Source organism: Notamacropus eugenii, chromosome 6, assembly GCF_028372415.1.
Source record: "Notamacropus eugenii isolate mMacEug1 chromosome 6, mMacEug1.pri_v2, whole genome shotgun sequence".
Lineage (NCBI taxonomy): Eukaryota > Metazoa > Chordata > Mammalia > Diprotodontia > Macropodidae > Notamacropus > Notamacropus eugenii.
The window spans coordinates 77962835-77984537 of NC_092877.1; the positions used below are offsets into that span (position 1 = coordinate 77962835).

The 21703-nt window shown below is 39.4% G+C and overlaps 1 protein-coding gene across 1 annotated transcript in view; it reads right to left on the reverse strand.

Moving 5' to 3' along the window:
* SEPSECS (Sep (O-phosphoserine) tRNA:Sec (selenocysteine) tRNA synthase) overlaps window positions 1-15241 on the reverse strand; it is a 69115-nt gene extending 53874 nt beyond the window's left edge. Inside the window, exons 1-5 of the mRNA XM_072620388.1 lie at window positions 14915-15241; window positions 12850-13004; window positions 9472-9590; window positions 9184-9342; window positions 6683-6836 (exon numbers count right to left, since the gene is read on the reverse strand). Coding sequence (XP_072476489.1) covers window positions 6683-6836; window positions 9184-9342; window positions 9472-9590; window positions 12850-13004; window positions 14915-15028 — 701 coding nt within the window. The 5' untranslated portion in view covers window positions 15029-15241. The remainder of the gene's footprint in view (window positions 1-6682; window positions 6837-9183; window positions 9343-9471; window positions 9591-12849; window positions 13005-14914) is intronic.
* Window positions 15242-21703: the final 6462 nt, after the last annotated feature.

Sequence of the window (21703 nt, forward strand, 5' to 3'; positions counted from 1 at the left end):
TTCCTCAATCCTACTTAATCTTCAGCCACACAGTTTGCATCTCAATACCGTGCTGTTAGGTAACTAGGTGTGCTCCAATCCGGGACGACCTCGAGGGCAGGGAGACTCCACCCATCAGGTATCTCTGGGGGAGAGGCGGAAATACCCGAGCTAGCCGAGCTAGCTCAGTCTGACCTTCTCGAACCCCCGCTGTTCATGGAGGGCCTCGTAAGACTCTTATGATTTAGAAGTCCCACTTTTACCCGCCCGAGACCGTCCACATGGAATTGAGCTTCCAGTCCCAACACAATGCCATAGTTACTGTACATCTTCTGGTACTGCAAGAGCTGGTGACAAAAAACGTCTGGTCCACATCACCAAATTCCCTCTTCTGCCATGGACTCCAACTTGTACACCAGGAATGGTGGCCTGCTCAACTTTCCTGACACTTTGCTAACTTGGCCCGCTGGGAACCTGCAGGCCAAGCAAGAGCTCACAGTCTGAAGCCATGGTCACTGCCAACATTCATTACAGAATTTACGTAATTCTCAACCATTTAACATGTATAAAAATATGCTATTGTTTTTATTATATTCCTCTTTTTTTAAGAAACATGTCACTAACAAAGTTTTTTGAGGCTTGTGCCTCCAAACCTCATTTTTTCCATGCTATGATTGTTACTGCATGATTCTGCAACATCTAGCTCTGGTGTTAAATTGAGGTGGTGAACCTGCAGCCTTGAGGCCACATGTGGCCTAGGTCCTTGGGTGCAGCATTTTGACTGATTCCAAGTTTTACAGAACTAATCCTTTTACTAAGGGGATTTATTTTGTGAAGTTTGGGCTCAGTCAAAGAGCTGCACTCAGAAACTACGTGTGGCCTTGTGGCTGCAGGTTCCCTAACTCTAAAGTTAGAGCAGAACTAACTTAACTGTACAGAACATAATCTTACAACATATATCAAGATAATCTCCAAAAAGATACATGCCTTACAAACACACAAGTTAAATTTGTGTTAAATTAGAGGAGCAAGGAAAAAAATTTCCTTTCAGATATACTGATAGGGAAGAAGAGTTCATGACCAAACAAGGAGTAGAGAGCATAACAGAAAATAAAATGGACAACTTTATTACTAAAAACAAATCCAATTAAAATTAGATCAGAAATAGGGGGAGTTTACAGCAGGTTTCTTTGATAGAAGTCTCATTTCTAAGATATATGAGATAATGTTTCAAATTTTAAGACTAAGAGCCATTCTTAAATTGATAATCCAAAAGATATGAATAGGTAGTTTTCAGAAAAATAAATCTAAAGCATGAAATGCCCCAACTCTATAAAATATTCCAAGATACTAATAAAGAGAAAAATGTTATTAAAATGTTCCAACTCGGGGGGCGGAGCCAAGATGGCGTAGTAGAAAGACGCACATACACATAGCTCCGAACCCACAACCCATAGAACAACTACAAAGAAGTAACTCCCGGCGAATTCTGCACCCAGAGGCCACAGAACATTGGAGCGAGGGAGATTTCTGTTCCGGAGAGACCTGCAAACCTCTCATAAAAGGTCCTTCGTGCTGCGGACTGGGCGCCGGGACTGGGAGCTGAGTACAGCCCTGCCGTGGCCGCGGCACCGAGAGGAACAGATCCGAGCGGGCTTCAGGGACGGGATCTCCAGCGGCCGCACAAGTACCTCCACCCACAGGTGACGGGGGTCGGTGAGAGAGTCCCTTTGGCGGGTCGAGGGGGGAGTGGGGTGCCCCCATGGCTCGGGCCCCCTCGGGAGACAGAAGCTGAGGGGCAGCGGCAGACCAGGGCTCCCCAAGCAGGCAGGAGCCTGGATCCATTGTTGAAGGTCTGTGCATAAACTCCCTGAGGGAACTGAGCCTGAGAGGCAGCCCTGCCCTCACCTGAGCATCTGAATTTAATCTCACACTGAATAGCAGCCCTGCCCCCGCCCAAAGCCCTGAGGCTGGAAGCAGCATTTGAATCTCAGACCCCAAACACTGGCTGGGAGGATCAGGAGGTGAGGTGGGTGTGAGGAAAATATTCAGAGGTCAAGTCACTGGCTGGGAAAATGCCCAGAAAAGGGAAAAGAAATAAGACTATAGAAGGTTACTTTCTTGGTGAACAGGCATTTCCTCCCTTCCTTTCTGATGAGGAAGAGCAATGCTTACCATCAGGCAAAGACACAGAAATCAAGGCTTCTGTGTCTCAGCCCACTCAATGGGCTCAGGCCATGGAAGAGCTCAAAAAGAATTTTGAAAATCAAGTTAGAGAGGTGGAGGAAAAGCTGGGAAGAGAAATGAGAGACATGAAGTCAAAGCATGAACAGCAAATCAGCTCCCTGCTAAAGGAGACCCAAAAAAATGTTGAAGAAAATAACACCTTGAAAACTAGCCTAACTCAATTGGCAAAAGAGGTTCAAAAAGCCAATGAGGAGAAGAATGCTTTCAAAAGCAGAATCAGCCAAATGGAAAAGGAGATTCAAAAGCTCACTGAAGAAAATAGTTCTTTCAAAATTAGAATGGCACAGATGGAGGCTAAGGACTTTATGAGAAAGCAAGAAATCACAGAACAAAGCCAGAGGAATGGAAAAATGGAAGATAATGTGAAATATCTCATTGGAAAAACAACTGACCTGGAAAATAGATCCAGGAGAGACAATTTAAAAATTATGGGACTACCTGAAAGCCATGATCAAAAGAAGAGCCTAGACATCATCTTTCATGAAATTATCAATGAAAACTGCCCTGAGATTCTAGAACCAGAGGGCAAAATAAATATTCAAGGAATCCACAGAACACCGCCTGCAAGAGATCCAAAAAGAGAAACTCCTAGGAACATTGTGGCCAAATTCCAGAACTCCCAGGTGAAAGAGAAAATATTGCAAGCAGCTAGAAAGAAACAATTCAAGTATTGTGGAAATACAATCAGGATAACACAAGATCTAGCAGCTTCTACATTAAGGGATCGAAGGGCATGGAATAGGATATTCCAGAAGTCAAAGGAACTAGGACTAAAACCAAGAATCACCTACCCAGCAAAACTGAGTATAATACTTCAGGGGAAAAATTGGTCTTTGAATGAAATAGAGGATTTTCAAGCATTCTTGATGAAAAGACCAGAGCTGAAAAGAAAATTTGACTTTCAAACACAAGAATGAAGAGAACCATGAAAAGGTGAACAGCAAAGAGAAGTCATAAGGGACTTACTAAAGTTGAACTGTTTACATTCCTACATGGAAAGACAATATTTGTAACTCTTGAAACATTTCAGTATCTGGGTACTGGGTGGGATTACACACACACACATGCACACACACACACACACATAGAGACAGAGTGCACAGAGTGAATTGAAGAGGATGGGATCATATCTTAAAAAAAAATGAAATCAAGCAGTGAGAGAGAAAGATATTGGGAGGAAAAAGGGAGAATTGAATGGGGCAAATTATCTCTCATAAAAGAGGCAAGCAAAAGACTCATTAGTGGAGGGATAAAGAGGGGAGGTGAGAGAAAAACATGAAGTCTACTCTCATCACATTCCACTAAAGGAAAGAATAAAATGCCTACTCATTTTGGTATGAAAACCTATCTTACAATACAGGAAAGTGGAGGATAAGGGGATAAGCAGAGTGGGGGGAGATGATAGAAGGGAGGGCATGGGGAGGAGAGTGCAATTTGAGGTCAACACTCATGGGGAGGGATAGGATCAAAAGAGAATAGAAGTAATGGGGGACAGGATAGGATGGAGGGAAATATAGTTAGTCCTATACAACACAACTATTATGGAAGTCATTTGCAAAACTACACAGATTTGGCCTATATTGAATTGCTTGCCTTCCAAAGGGAAGGGGTGGAGAGGGAGGGAGCTAAAGAAGTTGGAACTCAAAGTGTTAGGATCAACTGTAATGTTCTTACCACTAGGAAATAAGAAATACAGGTAAAGGGGTATAGAAAGCTATCTGGCCCTACAGGACAAAAGAGAAGACAGAGACAAGGGCAGAGAGGGCAGATTGGTCATAGGGGCAATTAGAATGCTTGGCGTTTGGGGGGGGAGGGGAGAAAAGGGGAGAAAATTTGTAACCCAAAATTTTGTGAAAATGAATGTTAAAAGCTAAATAAAAAAAAAAAAGAAAAAAAATAAAAAAAGAAAAAAAAAAATGTTCCAACTCGCTAATAAGTAAAGAAATGTAAATGAAAGATTCTATCTCATACCACCCATCAGATTTGATGAAATTGACAAAAAACAAAAATAATAAATGTTCAAGGTACTATGGTAAACAGGCAAATTAAATGCCTATTCAAGGACTATAAATGTATCCAACCAATCTAGAAAGCAATTTGGAACTATGCCCCTCAATGTTACTATGCTATGAAAACCCTTTGACCTAGCAATACCTCTAATACAACTAAACCCCAAAGAGATCAAAGAAGAAAAGGAACCATTTGTATGGCAGCAATATTCACAGCAGCAAAGTAGAACCTAAAGAGGTGTCCATCACAGGGACAATGGCTGAATGAATTATGATACATTAATGTGATGGAATACCATTGGATTGTAAAGACCTAAGAAAACTCAAAGGAATTGATGAATAGTGAAGTGAACACAGCTATGAAAATAATTTAAACAATAATAACATTGTCAAGACCAACAACTCTGAAAGAGTTAAGAAGGCTGATCATCACAATAACCAATTATAATTCTAAAAGACTAATGATGGACGCTTGCTACTCACCTCCTGACAAAGAGGTAGAAGGATTTTGGGTACCAAATAAAGGCCAATGTGAAAATCTGTTTTATTCAACTGTACATTTTTATGACAAGTGTTTTATTTTCCTTTATTTCAAAAGAGAGTTAAAAGGTTGAGGACAGAGCAAGGAAGAGAAAATAGATTTTTTAACTTAAAAACAAAAAATTAAATTTAAAAAAATTGGAAACAGTATATTTAAGAAGCTAGATATCTTGTGAGGATTAGAAACTCAGCATGTCCATAATAAAACTTCTTGCTTTCCCCCAATCCCACTCTTCCTCTGAACTTCATTGTTTCTGTCAAAGTTAACACTATCCTAGTCACTAATCACACAGCTTCATCCTCATTCCCTGACCCAATATATCCAATCAGTAGTCAAGTCCTTTCTACTCTATTTCCACAATATCCCCTTCTCTCTACTCTCAGTCATTCCCTAATTCAGGCCTTTATCACCTTTCACCTGGACTTCTGCAGAAGCCTCCTAAATGGTCTCTTTGCCTCAAATCTTTTCTTTCTCCAATGCAATTATCTTCCACATAGATGCCAACGTGATTTTCCTACATCACAGGCCTGACCATGTCTCTGTACTGATTAATAAATGCCAATGGCTCCCAATTACCTCTAGGACCAAATACAAACTCCTCTGTTTGGAATTTAAAGTCTTTCACAACAACCGGCTTCTAACCTACCTTCCCAATCTTAATACATGTTATTCCCCCTTCATACAATCTATGATCCAGTCAAATTATCCTTCTTGATGTTCCTCACACATGACACTCCATCTCTGTGAATTTGCAGAGAATGTTTACCATGCCTGGAATGCACTCCTTCCTCACCTCTACTTCTTATAATGCCTAGTTCCTGTCAAAGCTTAGTTCAAGTTTCACTTCCTACATGAGGTCCTTTCCTAATTTCTCTGTTATTGCTTTATCCTTGCCCCACAATTAACTTATACTTATATATTTATTTTGCATATGCTTATATAAGTATATCTTGCCCAACAGAACCAAAGGACAGGACTGTTTCATTTCCATCTTTGTGTCCCCAATGTCCCGCACAGTGTCTGTACATAGTAGGCACTCAATGAACACTTGCTTGACTTAATAAAGGACAAATTAAAATTTCAGTTACAAAATTTATACTTGCTTTCATCTGAAAAATAAAACATCTACATTTCTGCATTATAATATCTCTTCCCAATAAAAACAAAGGAAAAGAAGCACTGTGTATAAGATTAAGTATGATATATTTTTTAAAAATAATTTTCAAGCAAGATTTTCTTAATTTTAAATATTTTCCCAAGAGGGCTGTATCTTAACACTTTTAAAGTATAAATTTAAGCACTGTTTTATCTTGAGCTAAAAACTAGATATGTGTCACTATAAGGTATATATTAACATTACTAATCTTCAACTATCATTAAAAGACTATTTTCTTATTCTTGCACAGCAAATATCACTGATAGCCCCCAACCATGATTACCAGAAGTGTCAAAAACATAAGCCCACTGAGTGAAAGAATATTGAACTGAAGATGGCAGCAGAAATAAATGAACACAAGAAAATATGACATCTAGCACAGTGGGAAAACATTTTTTAAATAACAAGACAAAGAGCACCTTTTCATGAAGGGGAGCTAATAGTATGGGGAGGGGAGCAATCACAATTCTAACATAAGCAGAAGGTAGAGAGAGTTGAATCTATTCAAATGAAAAGAAGCAAAAGGACTCATTTACATTGTATTAGCTCCTTTTTTCTTCTATTCAGTAAATCCTTTTCCTATCCTATTAGGCTTTCCTCCACATTTCAGAGGAATTCTCTACATCCTCCTAGGAAGAGATCAATTTTACTTGTTTCCAAAAGTTAGTTAAACATATTAAAATAAGGATGTCTACATTTTATTAGTAAAATTAGTTCCCGTATAAAGAATAATATACATGAATTACTTACCTATCAGGCACCCTTGGAGCAATACAGGATGTAGTAGAATGAACACATAGAATGTTATCAGCTCCAAGCTCCTTGATTTTAGCTTCCACTCCCCTCAGGTCTGTGTGTAGTTCATCACCGTCTAACACATTCTCTATCACCACAGGCTCAAAACCTAACAAAGGTATCCAAAAGGAAAATGAGTGTTCTTCTATCCCACTATTCATTGTAAGGCAAGATTATAAAAACTATAGGAATCAATTGTACTCTATCACTAAAGCCTGCCTGATTATTGCTTCTGGTAAAAGACACCATCAAAGCAGTGTAAGAAATAAGACATAGAAATATAATTATATAAATATAGAGACAATGATGACCAAAAAGAATGTTTCTTCAATTAAATATCAAGTAATACAGCAATTCAGGTAATGCTAGAATCTTGACAAGAATCTAGGTCACACTTAGATGGCCTCTAGTTTTCAGATGACACTCTCTTTCCTTTTTTGAAAATCAGCACATTTGCCCTTCTCTAGTTCTGTGGCACCTCTCCAGGATTCCACAGCCTTCCAAAGATCACTCCCAACGATTCAGCAGTCATTCCTACATGTATGTTCTTTAGTATCCTACAATATAGTTCATTTGAGACTAGTAGACTGAACTTGTCAAGGGCAGCTAAAGAGGTTTCCATCTCCCAACTTAGCACAGGTTATCAACTCCTCATTATTTTGTTCTGTCCTTTCCAGTCCAAAAATTATTCCCTTAGGACAGACAAACAAAAACAAGAGTCGAGAAGCTCTCTTTTCTCTATCATTCAGTTATCATCATCCCATACGCTCCAAGTAGTGGGCCTCTCTCTTCCTCAATTTTCCTTTTTTCTCCAATACAGCTAACAAAATCTTTTTTGTTGTCCATGGCTTTAGCTGCCAGCATCAGCTCATTCTGAGCTTTGGATCTTCTGGTACCATTTTTACAGGACCATGCCACACTTACATATTCCATCCATCTTTTTTTTCTCAACTCTACTTTTTGCTCATCAGAAGTGTGAATGCCTAACATGAGGTGGAATAACCAAAAGTATAACAGAGAAATTCTGCACTTAGTTTTACATCCTCCAATACCCTTGGAAAACAACAATAAGAATAAACTTTAGACCACAGACCCCTCTCCACATTATCATGCAAAATTAAGTCTATCTTGACTTCTTTTAAAGAAATGGCATTTACTAAAATTACACAGTAAGAACAGTAAGTACAAATCATCTTGTAGTGAAACTGATATTTTGAAACATGTATAAGGCTTTACATTTATCCCTACTAAACTTCATTCTACCAGATTCAGCCTGATGTTCAAGCCTGTCAAGAACTGTAGCCATGCATTGTGTTAAGATATCTATCCCTGGTTTGAAAATTTAGCCATTTATCCCCTTACTCAAGTTGTTGATGAAAAGAGAAGTGTCAAACATCAACAATATCAGGTAAAGCACAAATCTTTGGGGCTCACTATACTAGTAGCTTCCTTCAAAGGTGACAATGGACCATTAATGACTACTCTTTCAATCCAGACGTTTAAGTCGTTTCAAATCCACCTAACCATACTATCATTTCTCCAAGATTTTTTAATAAGAATAGCACAGGAAACTTTGTCAACTGTTTCAGTACAATTCCATGATCTACAAGTCTAGTAACCTTATTAAAAAAGAAGTGAGGTTAGTTTGTCATGACTTGCTTTTGATGAATCCTTCACCCTCAAGATAGCCACTCACTTTTCTGGATATTCACTAACATTTCTAACAATACATGCTAGAATTTTGACAGGAATCTAAGTCACACTTAAATGGCCTCTAATTTTCGGATGACACTCTTCCCTTTTTTGAAAATCAGGACATCTGCCCTTCTCCAGTTCTGTGGTACCTCTCCAGGATTCCACAGTCTTCCAAAGATCACTTCAGTAATTCTCCTGGAGATAATAAAACCTACCTAAAAAAACTATTGTAAGGTTCAAATAAGATAATATATATGAAGTCCTTTTAAAATCTAAAGTCAGAAATGTTAGCTATTGTTATTATTGTTGTTGTCCAATTTTTCAACAGTTATCCATGCTGGATCCAGTCAGTTTGAAGGATACCTATTTAATTCATGGTAATGGTTTTTTAGGTTTGTTTTGTATATGTATATATGTAATAACATTGTATTGTTTTAACAAACTTTTAATTTTTCACCTACGATTCTAAATAAGTCTAAAAGACTATGTAATACTAATCTCACTACCTCAATGATCTGTGATTTTTCTCAGTATAGAAAATCCTTTTAGAAAGGCAAATTTGAAGATAATATAATCAATAATTTTTAGAGCCTCAGACTCAGCTAGGTTAAGTGATTTTCCCATGGTCATATGACTATATTAGAGTAAAGATTTGAACCCATATTTTCCTGACTAGGAGTCCAACACTCTATCTACTGAGTCACACTGTCTCTCAATATTGTAATATTAATGCAATAATAATTAATAGTACATTTCATTACCTGCAGTGATCATGGATTTAAAGCAGGACTTTTGATCTATTCGTGGCCAAATAATATATTTTGCCTTTGGTCTCTTGTGTCGTAGTGTCAAGAAACACAGGGTTAGACTCATACCAGTTGCCACTGGAACAACAAAGCAGTCAGCCACTGAACGAACACCTGTAAATAAAGAAGCAATTAGGAATTAAGGCAACTGAAAATATTTCATAGAATCACAAAGATCATCTAGCCCAACTCCCTGATTTGTAGCAGGTGAGCAAAAAGTAGCACAATTAATATAATACACACCAGCCAGCCTTATGATGTCCAGAACTAATAAATTGGCTATTTTGTTCAAAAGGCTAGAACCTGCAGCTTTGGGTTGCTCAGCAGCAATATCACCTGATCTTCCAATTCCATGAATGAACCTAAACAAGAGAAGGGTCAATGAATGGGAAAAAAAGTCTTATGCAAAATAATTCATGTACATGTATGCAAACAAGATTACCTAGAAAATCAGAAGCAATAGCTAGCCTTCAGGGGTAAAATCTGAGGCTTAAAAGGGATCCAGAGAACATCCAGGTAAGATTTTTACCAGATAAAAGAATCTCTTCTACAATATTCCCAACAAGTATATTTATAAGATGGAAACTATAATAATTAAGTAACCAATTAATCATCCATGAAAACAAATTTTCCCATTTAATTCCTCCTTCCCTTAATAAGGATAGTAAGTTAAAATTTCGTCAACACTGGATACTAAAGAAGAGTGACATCTGTGTGATTCTAATTTTTTTTGCTGGCAGTTTTCTCCCCAAAAAGAACTGTGCTTACTTGCTCCTGGAGCTTACACACAGAATCAGGATTAGTGTAGAAAAAGAAGGCAATAGTCTAAGGTATAAAAATGAAGTGAGGACAAAACAAAGGACACTTTTTAAAACATTATTTTTTTAAAGGCATATTATTTAACGCTAAAAAATACTGAGCTTCATGTTGTGTTACATCAAGTTACATGTGTTATACAACAGGCTAAAAGTTCAAGTATGTAGTATGAACATGGGGATGCAATTTTCACACCTTCCTAAGGTGCCTTGTTTAAGCTCTATGTGGTAGAATTTATTTGGACCACTGACCTGAGAGAAAAACTCACCTAGGTGACAGAGCAAAATAATTTCAAAGAAAACCAGGAAGACTTATATGAACTAATCAACAAGAAGTAAACAGAACCAAAAGAATAATGTATATAATAACAATGTAACACATGTGGAAGACTTAAAAACTGATCAACACAGTTGATAACCATGACTCCGGCAGACTGATGGTGAAGCATGCTCTTCAACTCAGGAGAAGGGAGGCGACAGATTGAAAGTGAAGACTGAGGCACAAAAGCTTTCGGAGATGGCCAATGGGGGAATTTGTTTTACTTGACTGTGTATTAGAGTTTTGGTTTTCTTTCTGTTTTCCCCAAAGTGGAAAAATGAGGGGAAAAAAATGGATTTTTATTCACTGACCAAAAGTCAAATAAAAAAAAGAAGTAGGCAGCAGAAATCACAGCTTTCCATATAAAGTTTGGCCTTATTTCTCATTTCTGATCTTCAGCTCTCTGTACTAGTCAAAACTGACTACCATCATGGCCCCAGTACTGTTGTTTTCTTCCACCTCTAAATATTCATACAGGCCAACCCCTCATACCTAGAATGCATTCCCTCTGATTTTCAGGTGCCACTTCCTTCTTGATTCTCCCACCTTCAAGTAATCTCTCTATGTGCAAATTTCACATCTTTTGCATTTATCTATCTTGGATCACATTCATTTATACACACTCTATCACTCCATTAGACTATATGTTATTTAAGTGCATAGCCTGTTTCATTCTTCATTTCTTTACCTCTAGCCCCTAGCAGTGGTTTATTCAGCAAAAATGTTTGTTGAATTAAATTGTCATTGTGGTATATCTGATGATATGCAAAAACGTGGTCCTTGAAAAGTTGTTCCTAAACTAAACTATATTACAAATGGCATAGAGGTTTTCACAATTAAAAATAATCACCAAATTATTTTTTTAAAAATCCTCTGTAATTTAGTAATCACTTCCTGATTTGCTAAAGCAGAGTGTACCAGTACGAAGCTTCACTATAGCAAAAGAAACAATAATAGTCAATTAATAATAGTAATCCATTAAACTGTGACCTCCTGGAGAACAGAAACTATCTTTTGTTATTCTTTCTTTGCACGCCCAGAACTTAGGACAAAGCCTTAGTAGGCACTTGATAAATGCCAGCTGACTGACGGACAACCTTCAGTTTGTGAATAATGGGATCATTAAGATGAACTCTAAAATTCAATGTTTCAACAATTATATTTTTATAGTGCTAAACTACTTTCAAAGTTTTCATATACATATATATAATTAAATTCACTGTTGCTATTAGCCTAAGAGTATGTCTTCATTATTATAAGTTCTGCTTATTTTTAGTAAAACTGAGCAAAATTTTTAGTACACTCTATTAGACTAAATACGGCACCTACATTTACCTCCAAATTTGACTTATATAACACTTTATTACTACAGGTGTTTATTTAATGCTTATCTTTTTTTTTCCCTTTCAAAGAGATATTTTAAAACAATATGATTTTTAAACCCAACATGCTACAAAACACAGTACTGCTACTAGGTTTTATCCCAAAGAAATCAAATAAAAAGGACCTATATGTACAAAAATATTTATAATGAGCAGCTCTTTTTGTGGTGGCAAGAACTGGAAATGTCAGGGATGCAACTGGGGAATGGTTAAACAAGTTGTAGCACATGATTGTGATGTGAGAAATGTGCTGTGAAAAACACAGCAAGACCTCTATGAACTGATGCAAAGTGACATGAGAAGAACCTAGAGATCACTGTGCACAATAACAGCAATGTTGTAAGTAATGACGCTCAAGTGTGAAACACGTGGCTACTACTCTGAGCAATACAACAATCCAAGACAACTCTAAAGGATCATGATGAAAAAAATGCTACATACCTCCAGAGAGAACTGGTGAACTCTGAGTGCAAACTCTAGTATAACTTTCTCACTTTGTTTTTTCTTGTTTTGGAAACATGACTAATATGGAAATGTTTTGCATGATTTCACAAGTATAACTGACATAGTTCTTGCCTTCTTAATGGGGAGGGTAAAGAGACGGGAGGGAGAGAATGTGGAACTCAAAATTTAACAAGAATGTTGGAAATAAATAAATGATAAAATTTTTAAATATTGAGAAAAATATTAATAAAAATAAATGAAAGCTAAAACAATGTGGTTTCCACTTTGATTAAAACAAAAAGATTTAAATGGTCCATAAATTCTTACTGTTATACCTAACGTGAAGTAACCAACAAATAAGTGGCAAATAATGGAAAAAACCTCTAAAATTTTAAAGCGAGTCAGTAGAAAAACACAGAGTTCAATTTATCAAAATGAAATTTAGACTTTTCCACGTGTATTGCAGAAAATAAGATGCAGCTAAATGAGAACAATTTTCAGATGTTTATTTCTAAGCTTTCTTCAAAGAACTTCTAAATTAGAAAATACAGAGAAACATTAATCCGGTCTTTAAAACATTTTAAAAATTTTCCAAAGACTTTAAAAAACTAAGCATTCTTACAGAACATAATAGATAACACACACTACTTTTAAACATTACCTGTAATGTCGACGGGCAACTAACCCAGACGCTACTCTACCTTCCCTTTCTCCCACACCACAGTTGCCCAGGAAATTGTTACTATCCATAATGGCCAGTTCATGGAGAAACAGCTCAATAGTACTGTCATCCCAACCATCTTCTGGACATTTACCCTTTGGGAAAGGAAAATATGTTTTGAAAGATGTAAGTAAGGAAGTCAGTCTTCAATAGTTATTTGCTACTACTGTGCTTTTTTGTAAGAGTTTTACTGATATTTCTAAGTTCCATATGGTAGATCAAGTGGCAGACTTGGAATCAAGAATATAAAGGTTCCACATTTTTATTTTATTCCACATTTTTGTTGTTGTTCAGTTATTTTCAGTCCCATTCAACTCTTTGTGACCCCATTTGGGGTTCTCTTGGCAAAGATATTGGAATGGATCACCATTTTTTCTCCAGTTCATTTCACAGATGAGGAAACCAAGGCAAATAGAGTTAAGTTACTTGTCCAAGGTCATACAGGTAATAGATATCTGAGGCCAAATCTGAACCCAGGAAAATAATTCTTCCTGACTTCAGGACCTGCACTCTATGCACTAGTTACCTAGCTGCCCTTTCAATTCCACACCCAATACAGTTGTGATTATTGGCATTTGCTTATGAGTAACTTAACTCCTGAGCTTTAGTTTCCTTATCTGAAAAATACCTCTGCCACCTAGTTTTACAGGGATACAAAATCTCAGATTAGATAACGTATATAGTTAGCTCTTATTGTTCAGTTGCATGCAACTCTTTCTGACCCCAGAGACCACAGCACATCAATACTGTCCCTGGGATTTTCTTGGCAAAGACACTGGAGTGGTTTGCCATTTTCTTCTCCAGTGGATTAAAGCAGAGATTAAGTGACTTGTCCAGAGTAACACAGCTAGTGTCAAATATTGGATTTGGGGCAGCTAGTTGGTGCACTAGATAGAGCACCATTAATGGAGTCAGGAGGACCTGAGTTTGAAGGTTGGATTTGAATTCAGGTCTTCCTGACCCCAGTGCTCTATCCACTGGACCTCCGAGTCATCTGGCTATCAGATGGTATTTTTAATTTACAATTTAATTTCTACTCTTACTGTACTATCAATACTATGGAGAATGTGGAGAGATGATTCTAAGTAACAATTGACTTCCACTAACTTTTAAATGGCTTGGCAACTTGAAAAATTAGAAAATCAAATATCCTTAAGAGAAAATAAAAAATCAAAGTATTAATAGCTAACACTTATGTAGAACTTTACCTCCACACACACTTGTCCTGAAAAGCACCTAAATTAGGGAACTTTACACGGCAAAGTTAAAAATGTGTGCTGAACTGAATCTGACAACCTTGTAAGACAGGCAAACGAGGATTCCTTTAAAATGGGGGTTCTTAACCTAGGTCCGTGGCCCTCCAGGTTTGTGGACAGATTTCAGGGGATCCACGAACTTGAACGGAAAAAGCTTTATTTACACTAAGTTCAACTAAAATTTTTAAAGAATTATTCTACGAAGGGGCCCATTTAACTTCTATTTCTGAAATCTGGCGTCTCCTCTACAGGAAGCGCTGTAAGGTCCAGGAGGGCAGCAACCCTCCCTCCCTCCCCAGGTGGCTGTTTATTAACATAACACTGACTGACTTCTCCTTGAAGTTCCTTTGGTGTGCCCGCTACTTCCACCTGGGCAGATCCTCCGATTTACCCAGGGGTAAAGTACAGTCTCAGTCACCCAAGGCCCGCCCCCGGGGGGGGGGCTGCCTTGCAGAGCTCGGTTCGCACCGCATTTTACCAAAGGGGAAACTGAGGCACGAGGGGCGAAGTGCCCGCCCACGCGCCTGACGGTCCCGGGGCCCCGATCCTCCCACCGTTATCGCGACTCCCGGGGCATCGGGTCAATCTTCGGCCATTATCCGGCAGGTGGGGAGGAAGGGGGAGGCTTCCTGGGCCGGGCCCCATCCGCCCCGCCCGCACCCCCGCCCCGGGCAGCCCCGGCGGTAGGGCAGGGGTCGGGGCCGGGCTTCCCTGTCGGGGCACCTGCCAGAGGGGCCGCCCCTCGGTACCTTCTCCAGCAGGAGCCGTATGAGGTGCTCGTGGGAGCGGCGGGCCTCACGGCCCAGCCGCACGTAGGCCGGGGACACCAACCGCTCGCCCGCCTCGAAGTTCTCGCAATTCATGACGCCCACGGCCACAGTCGCGCGTGGAGCACACGTCTCCCAGACCGATCAGCGCCCAGAGCAGCAGCGAGCGAACATCGACTATGAGTCAGCGCCCGACGACGGGGACGCAGTGCGCGTGCGCGCACCTTTCCCCGCCTCCTAGCCCCACCCCTTCCGTGCCCCGCCTTCCTAACCCTAGAGACTAGGGAGGAAAGGAGGCAAGGGGCATGCGCGTTGACTCCCGGGTACCTCGAGGAGAGGGGCGGGAATAGGAGGGCGAGGCCCCACCCCTTACCCTGGGAAACACTTCTAATTGGTAGATGTTCCGGAGCCACTTGTAAGAATACACAATGCCCCTCCCACAACAGTAAAACCGCCTTCCTCTCGGGTGGATGGAGGAAGCAGATTTCCCATGTTGTTGTTGGCAAACACAGGGATCCGGGATCAGAAATCACAATCAAATCCCCTCCGCAGGGAATGAAATCATCCATTCTGGGAAGGCCCTTCTCCTTCCTCAAGAGGGCGGGACTGGGTACCAGGGTCACCCCCTGCGGGGCTTCCCTCCTTCCCGCGCCCTCTGGGTATGTGCTCCTCCTTCGCAGCCATCCCACAAGTGATGACATGACTTGCATTTGACTTTGTTTTGAGTGAGGCAGGGCTGTGCAGGTCACCAGCCTCACTTCTCCTCCAGAGCCATCTGAATCCAGTGACCAGATAGTCATCAGGATGACTGGAGATGACCCAGGATGAGGCAGTTGGGGTTCAGGGACTTGCCCAAGGTCACCCAGCTAGTGAGTGTCAAGTATCTGAGATGAGATTTGAACTCAGGTCCTCCTGACTCCTGCACTGGTGCTCTATCCACTGCACCCCCTAGCTGCCCCTCCAAAACCCTCTACACCAATGGGGATCGCCTAGGGAAACAGAGCAAATTGTACCTGGCATAAGGTCATCTGGACGTTAGGTATTTTCCATCCATTTGGGTTTTCCTGCGTGGATTGTTGGCCATACCCTTTGGAAGAGCCACGGCTTAGACAGATCAGGCTCAGCCCTCTCACGTTCTGGGGCTTGATGAACTTGTTTTCTCCAAGTCTGTCTATCAATCTCAAGTTCTGGCAAGCCTTACCATTCAGAAAAGGCACCAAGTGCCCAACAAGGGCCAACCTAGCTAGGAAAAGGAAAAGCATCACTAGTAGGGTGGCAGCCAGTGATAAATTATTTGTCCATGGCAACTGATGAAACAATATAAAATAATACTTCACGTGGCTACAGTACGTTAAGATGGAAAATACAATTTGCCCAATACAACCCTCTGAGATGGTATAAGAATTAGCTCCATAATACAGATGAATAAACTGAGACACAGTAGAGTGATTGGTCCAAAACCACCTGCACAGCCCTCCCTCACTCAAAACAAAGTCAAGTGCAAGTCATGTCATCATTTCTCTGATGGCATGGTCTTCTTCGGCAACAAAGGACAAGCACACGCACACATGGCTAATAAATATGGGAGTTAAATTCAAATCCAACTCTTCTGACACTGGCAAGCACTGTCCACTCCTCTTTTTAAAAGAGGATAAAGAGAAAAGAAAAAAATGTTATTACAAATGTACAAATGGGACTCATTCAAGTACAAGAAAAAAATCTACAGGTCTCAAGTTCTGGCAAACTTTACCTCAAAAAGACACTGAGTGCTCCACAAGGGCCAATCTAGCTAGGACAAAGATAAAACATCACCAGTAGGGTGGAAAGGGGATTGATTTGATATCAGCCCAACTTTCCTTTACCTAGTCATACTTTGACTTCCTCATAGGCTTCAGTGCAAACATCAGCCCCCAATACTACCGCTATTTCTCCCTATTTAGTAAGTCTTAGATAGGCCTTTTATTTTTCATTTGGTAAATATTTATTAAATATGAGCAATATGCAGAGCCCTATGCCTACAGGGTATATGGTAGGAGTGATATTGAGATAGAAAGTTTAGTTAAGACCTAGTCCCTGTCTTCATGAAACTTATAGTCTACTGTTTCCATATGTACAAATAAGGCCATGTCTATAGAGGCAGGATAGACAGATTTTTCTTCTTTAACTGGGCTTACTTATATCAGCCTAGTTTTCTTACAGGTCTATTTATGAGATCATTATTTTGAGCTTTAAAAAGTATATTTTCTGGAAAGACTTATATGAATTGATACTGAGTGCAATGAACAGAACCAGGAAAATATTATACACAGTAACAGCCACAGTGTGTGAGGACTGTTTCTGATAGACTTAGCACCTCAGCAATGCAAGGACCTAAAACACTCCCAAAGGACTTTTGAGGCAAAATGCCATCCACATCCAGAGAAAGAACTGTGGAATTGGAATGCAGAATGAAGCAGACTATCTTCTCTTGTATTATGTTTTGGTTTGATTTTTCTCATGGTTTCTCCCAATCATTTTAAGTCTTCTATGTAACATGACTAATGTGAAAATGTGTTTAGTAAGAATGTATATATGTAGAACCCATATAGAATTGCATGCCGTCTTAGGAAGGTAGGAGGAGAAAATTTAAACCTTATGGAAGTGATTATTGAAAACTGAAAACAAATAAATTAATTTTTTAAAAAAAGTATATTTGCTGGAAAGACTTATATGAACTAATGCTGAGTGAAATGAGCGGAACCAGGAGAACACTGTACACAGTAACAGCCACGTTGTGCAATGACTAATTTTGACAGACTTAACTCTTCTCAACAATGCAAGAATCTAAGACAACTCCAAAGGACTCATGATGGAAAATGCCATCCACATCCAGAGAAAGAACTTTGGAGTGTGAATGCAGATGGAAGCAGACTATTTGCTCCTTTTCTTTTGTTGTTTTGTTTTGTTTCTTTTTTCTCATGGTTTCTTCTAATTCTTTTTATATCATGACTAATGTGAAGATATGTTTACTATGAATATATAAGTAGAGTCTATATCATATTGCATGCCCTATTGGGGAGGGAGGAGGAGAAGGAGGAAAAAATTTTAAACTCAAAATCTCATGGAAATGAATGTTGAAAACAAAAAATAAATGATAAAAATGTTTAAAAAGTATGCTTTCATTACTTTTTACTCAATCTAGGTGCCCAATAAATATTTGCTGAATTGAAGAGTGGGAATCATCAGATATCCAGAAAGAACCACCAAAGCAGTTGCAATTAGCAAAATTTATACTAGTTTGTCCACAAACTGGCATGATTTCTTATTAGTAATTAGCCAAGGTTCAAGAACATTAGTTTATAATGACTTGAAAGCCAGTGATAAAGCATGATTGTATGTTATATGTCTGCATTCAATCACAATATATAATGCTACTTTGGATAATATGATTTTAAAAGCTAAAGGTACAAAGTGAGAATGCCTACCTCTGGAGTCCTTCTCTCCATAAAAAAACAAAAACCAGGCAGCTGAACAATAAAGGATTACTGTTTTGTTTTACACATTCCAGGAGTAATTATGTGTGGCACTGAACTGCCGCCAAGGCAGGTATGTACTAGGTTTAGCCTATGACTATCATGAAAGGACTAGACCATCCTAGTCTGAAAGAATCTTATTGATAGGACAAGTCCAGTAAGAGAAGGGGTTGTCTTTTGTGAATTTTGTGAGTAACATGGAAAGGGTCAAAGTATTTCAATGTTTGCACTGATCAGTACTCCATTGTATTTATCTGAGTCCAAGAAGTGAGATAGCAAGTACAACATAAACCTACCATACCAGTTAAAGGTTTAATAATTAACTAAGATGTAGGTATTGAAGACCAGTAACAAACTCAATTCGGTGAGCCCAAGTAGTTGTATCTCCAAATCAGCTTCAGGGTGTTCTTGTAGAAAAAGATTTTATCCTGGCCTAGAATGGGGAAGATACTAGACACTTCTGCCCAGTCTCAACAGACAATCAGGCCAGGTCTAGAAAACTTTTGTTAAAAATTAGATTAGAAAGTTTAGGTGTCATTCAGTCTGAAGTTTTGTTTTATATGCACATCTTATTTTCTTACCCTAGTATATTATATCTTCTCCCTTCTCTTATAAATAAGATCTAGAGAACATGCTCACAGGTCTGGAGGGTATAGCAACAAGGGACAGAAAAGAAAGAGAGAAGTGAGTGCTAGAAACAAGTTTCAAAAAACAGTACCAGAAAAAAACGGAGACAGGTGGTAGTTTCCATTCAAGAAGCCAGGCCAGTTCGAAGATCGTGAGGATTCTGGAAGCGCAATATTTTGAATTCAGATTCAGCAATCATGCAGGTTGAGAAAGCAGTGTAATCTCTTGCCAAAGACAGGGTCTCCTGGACAAGTTCCAAGCACAAGAGTTGCTCTGCCAGCAAGTTTACTCGAGTTAGTAAAGTCAAAGGCCCAGGGACAGAACCTTTACAGACCCTCCTGTTAGAATTCATGACTGGATTGGCATGGGTAACAGGGTAAACTGGCCCATGGCCACACTAACATATCACTTATGGCAAAAATAAGGAATAGATATTGCCAGTATGTAGCAGGAGTGAACAGGGGCATTCCTGTTTAATTAGATGGGTACTCCCAACTCACTTGATGAGATTGTAGGCCCCTTGTCAGAAAGGAACACTTCTCATGGAACTGGACAGGAATCGTGAGACCCATTTGCTGCCTAATATTGGAGTGGTTTGCCATTTCCTTCTCCAGTTTAATGCAGGTGGGGATTAAATGGTTTGTCCAGAGTCACACAAGTGAAAAGCCACACAAGTAAGTGTCTGAGGTCACTTTTGAACACAAGTGTTTCTGGTCTTTCTGACTCCAGGCCCAGTGCTCTAATCCACTGTACCACCTAGCTTCATCATTTCATACCAGGACAATTGCGATAGCCAGCTGCTTGGTCGCTGCCTCAAGTCACTCCCCACTCCAGTCCACCTGATACCCAGGTATCAAATTGATCTTCCTAAAGCACAAGGCTGACCTATTCAATTAACTGCAATGGCTCCCCATAAACTCCAGGATCAAATATAACATCCTCTTTTGGGTGCTCTGAATCCTTCCCAACCTGGCCTGCTTCTAGCTTTTCAGTCTTCTTAGTGAGACTGGCCGTCTTTCTCTTGTTCCTTGAACAAGATGCTCCCTCTCTCAACTCAGGGCATTTTCCACAGCTGTTATCCATGACTGGAATGTGCTCCTACCTTATCTCCATCTCCAGACTTCCTTCAAGTCCCAGCTAAAAGAAACCTTTCCTGATCTCCCTTAATGTTAGTGGGGTCCTTCTGACATTATCTCCAATTTGTCTTCTCTGTATCTTTTTATACACTGTTGTTTGTATGTTATCTCACCCATCAGACTGTGAGATACTTGAAGGCAGGATTCTGGTTTTTATTTTCTGCTTTTCTCTGTATCTTCAGCATTTAGTACAGGGACAGGTACAAAAAAGGTACTTAATAGATGCTTACTGACTGACTAGCAATGTTGAAAAACGGACAATTCCAAACTTCAGAGTTTAAATCTTGGGAGTTAAACTGAATGTTTAATGCTTGCCAGCCTTCCATGATAATTGCTGTGAGTTGCTCAGACAGTGCAGGTCTGAAGTGAATGAAAAACATTTTTTCCACAGTCCCTCAAAGGACTTTTGTCTTCTGAAAGGAATATAATAAGTATAATGGGAAGCTTTGTTTTATATTTCCTGTATTTGTTTATGCATGCCTGAGTCCTTTGTATCTTAGACATTTCATGTGGAGCAAAATAAAAATGCTCCGTACCTGATACTCATGTCTTCATTTGACCTCTATGACCCTCAATCTCCTCACCTGTAAAATGGAAATAATAACAGCACTTACCTCTCAGGTTGTTTTAAGGACCAAAGGAGATAACATATGTAAAGTGTTTTACAGACCTTAAAGGGTTAAGTAAATGCTAGCTATTATTATTATTAATTATATCACCCCAAATTCTACGAGCAGATGGAATACACAAATCCATCCCTAGAATCAGAATCTCTGGTGCTATATCTCCTTAATATGTCTGGACTTCCCTACTGGTCACCACAGGACATTTAAAAAATGTAATAATTCAGTCTACCAGTGTACCCAAGACATAGCCATTTATGCAAATTATGCCTTTCACCTTGTTTTCCCTCAGCCTTCACTCTTTGCTGTCAATCACTGTCTAAGGGAGTTGAAGTCTGGTCAGACTAAAATGAAGATGATCTCCAAGAGTTTCTAATGCTATGATTCTAAGGCAATTTGAAGGAAGAGAGTGAACAGAATGACTCATTTGGCTTCCAAGGGAACTCTAATGACTGGAATAAAGGCAATCGTAGGATGTTTCACAGACTGGACTGAAGCCCTAGACTACTTCTCTGTTTATGATCTGAAAGAAAAAAATAATAAGTTGCTGCTGTAAGAAAAGGCAAAGGGCTACCCTAAGATTAGCAAGACAGCTCCACTTTAGGAGAGAGATAAACTAGTTTGATAGAGCTAAACACCAGCTAGCAACACAAAGAGTCCAGCCACAGAAGACAGGTTCTGTGTTGTTTATGTACTACAGAAATGTTAAGGACCATGGGCTTTTCTTCTCATGAAACACCATTAAGTGAAAGAAAGACACAGGCAAGGTTTTAAGAAGAATTAGGACCCATTGTGAGCTTGCTTCATTCATGGATTCATGACTCTATCACTGGGAATAATGCTTCTGTCAATGCAGATGTCGACTTTCCAGGC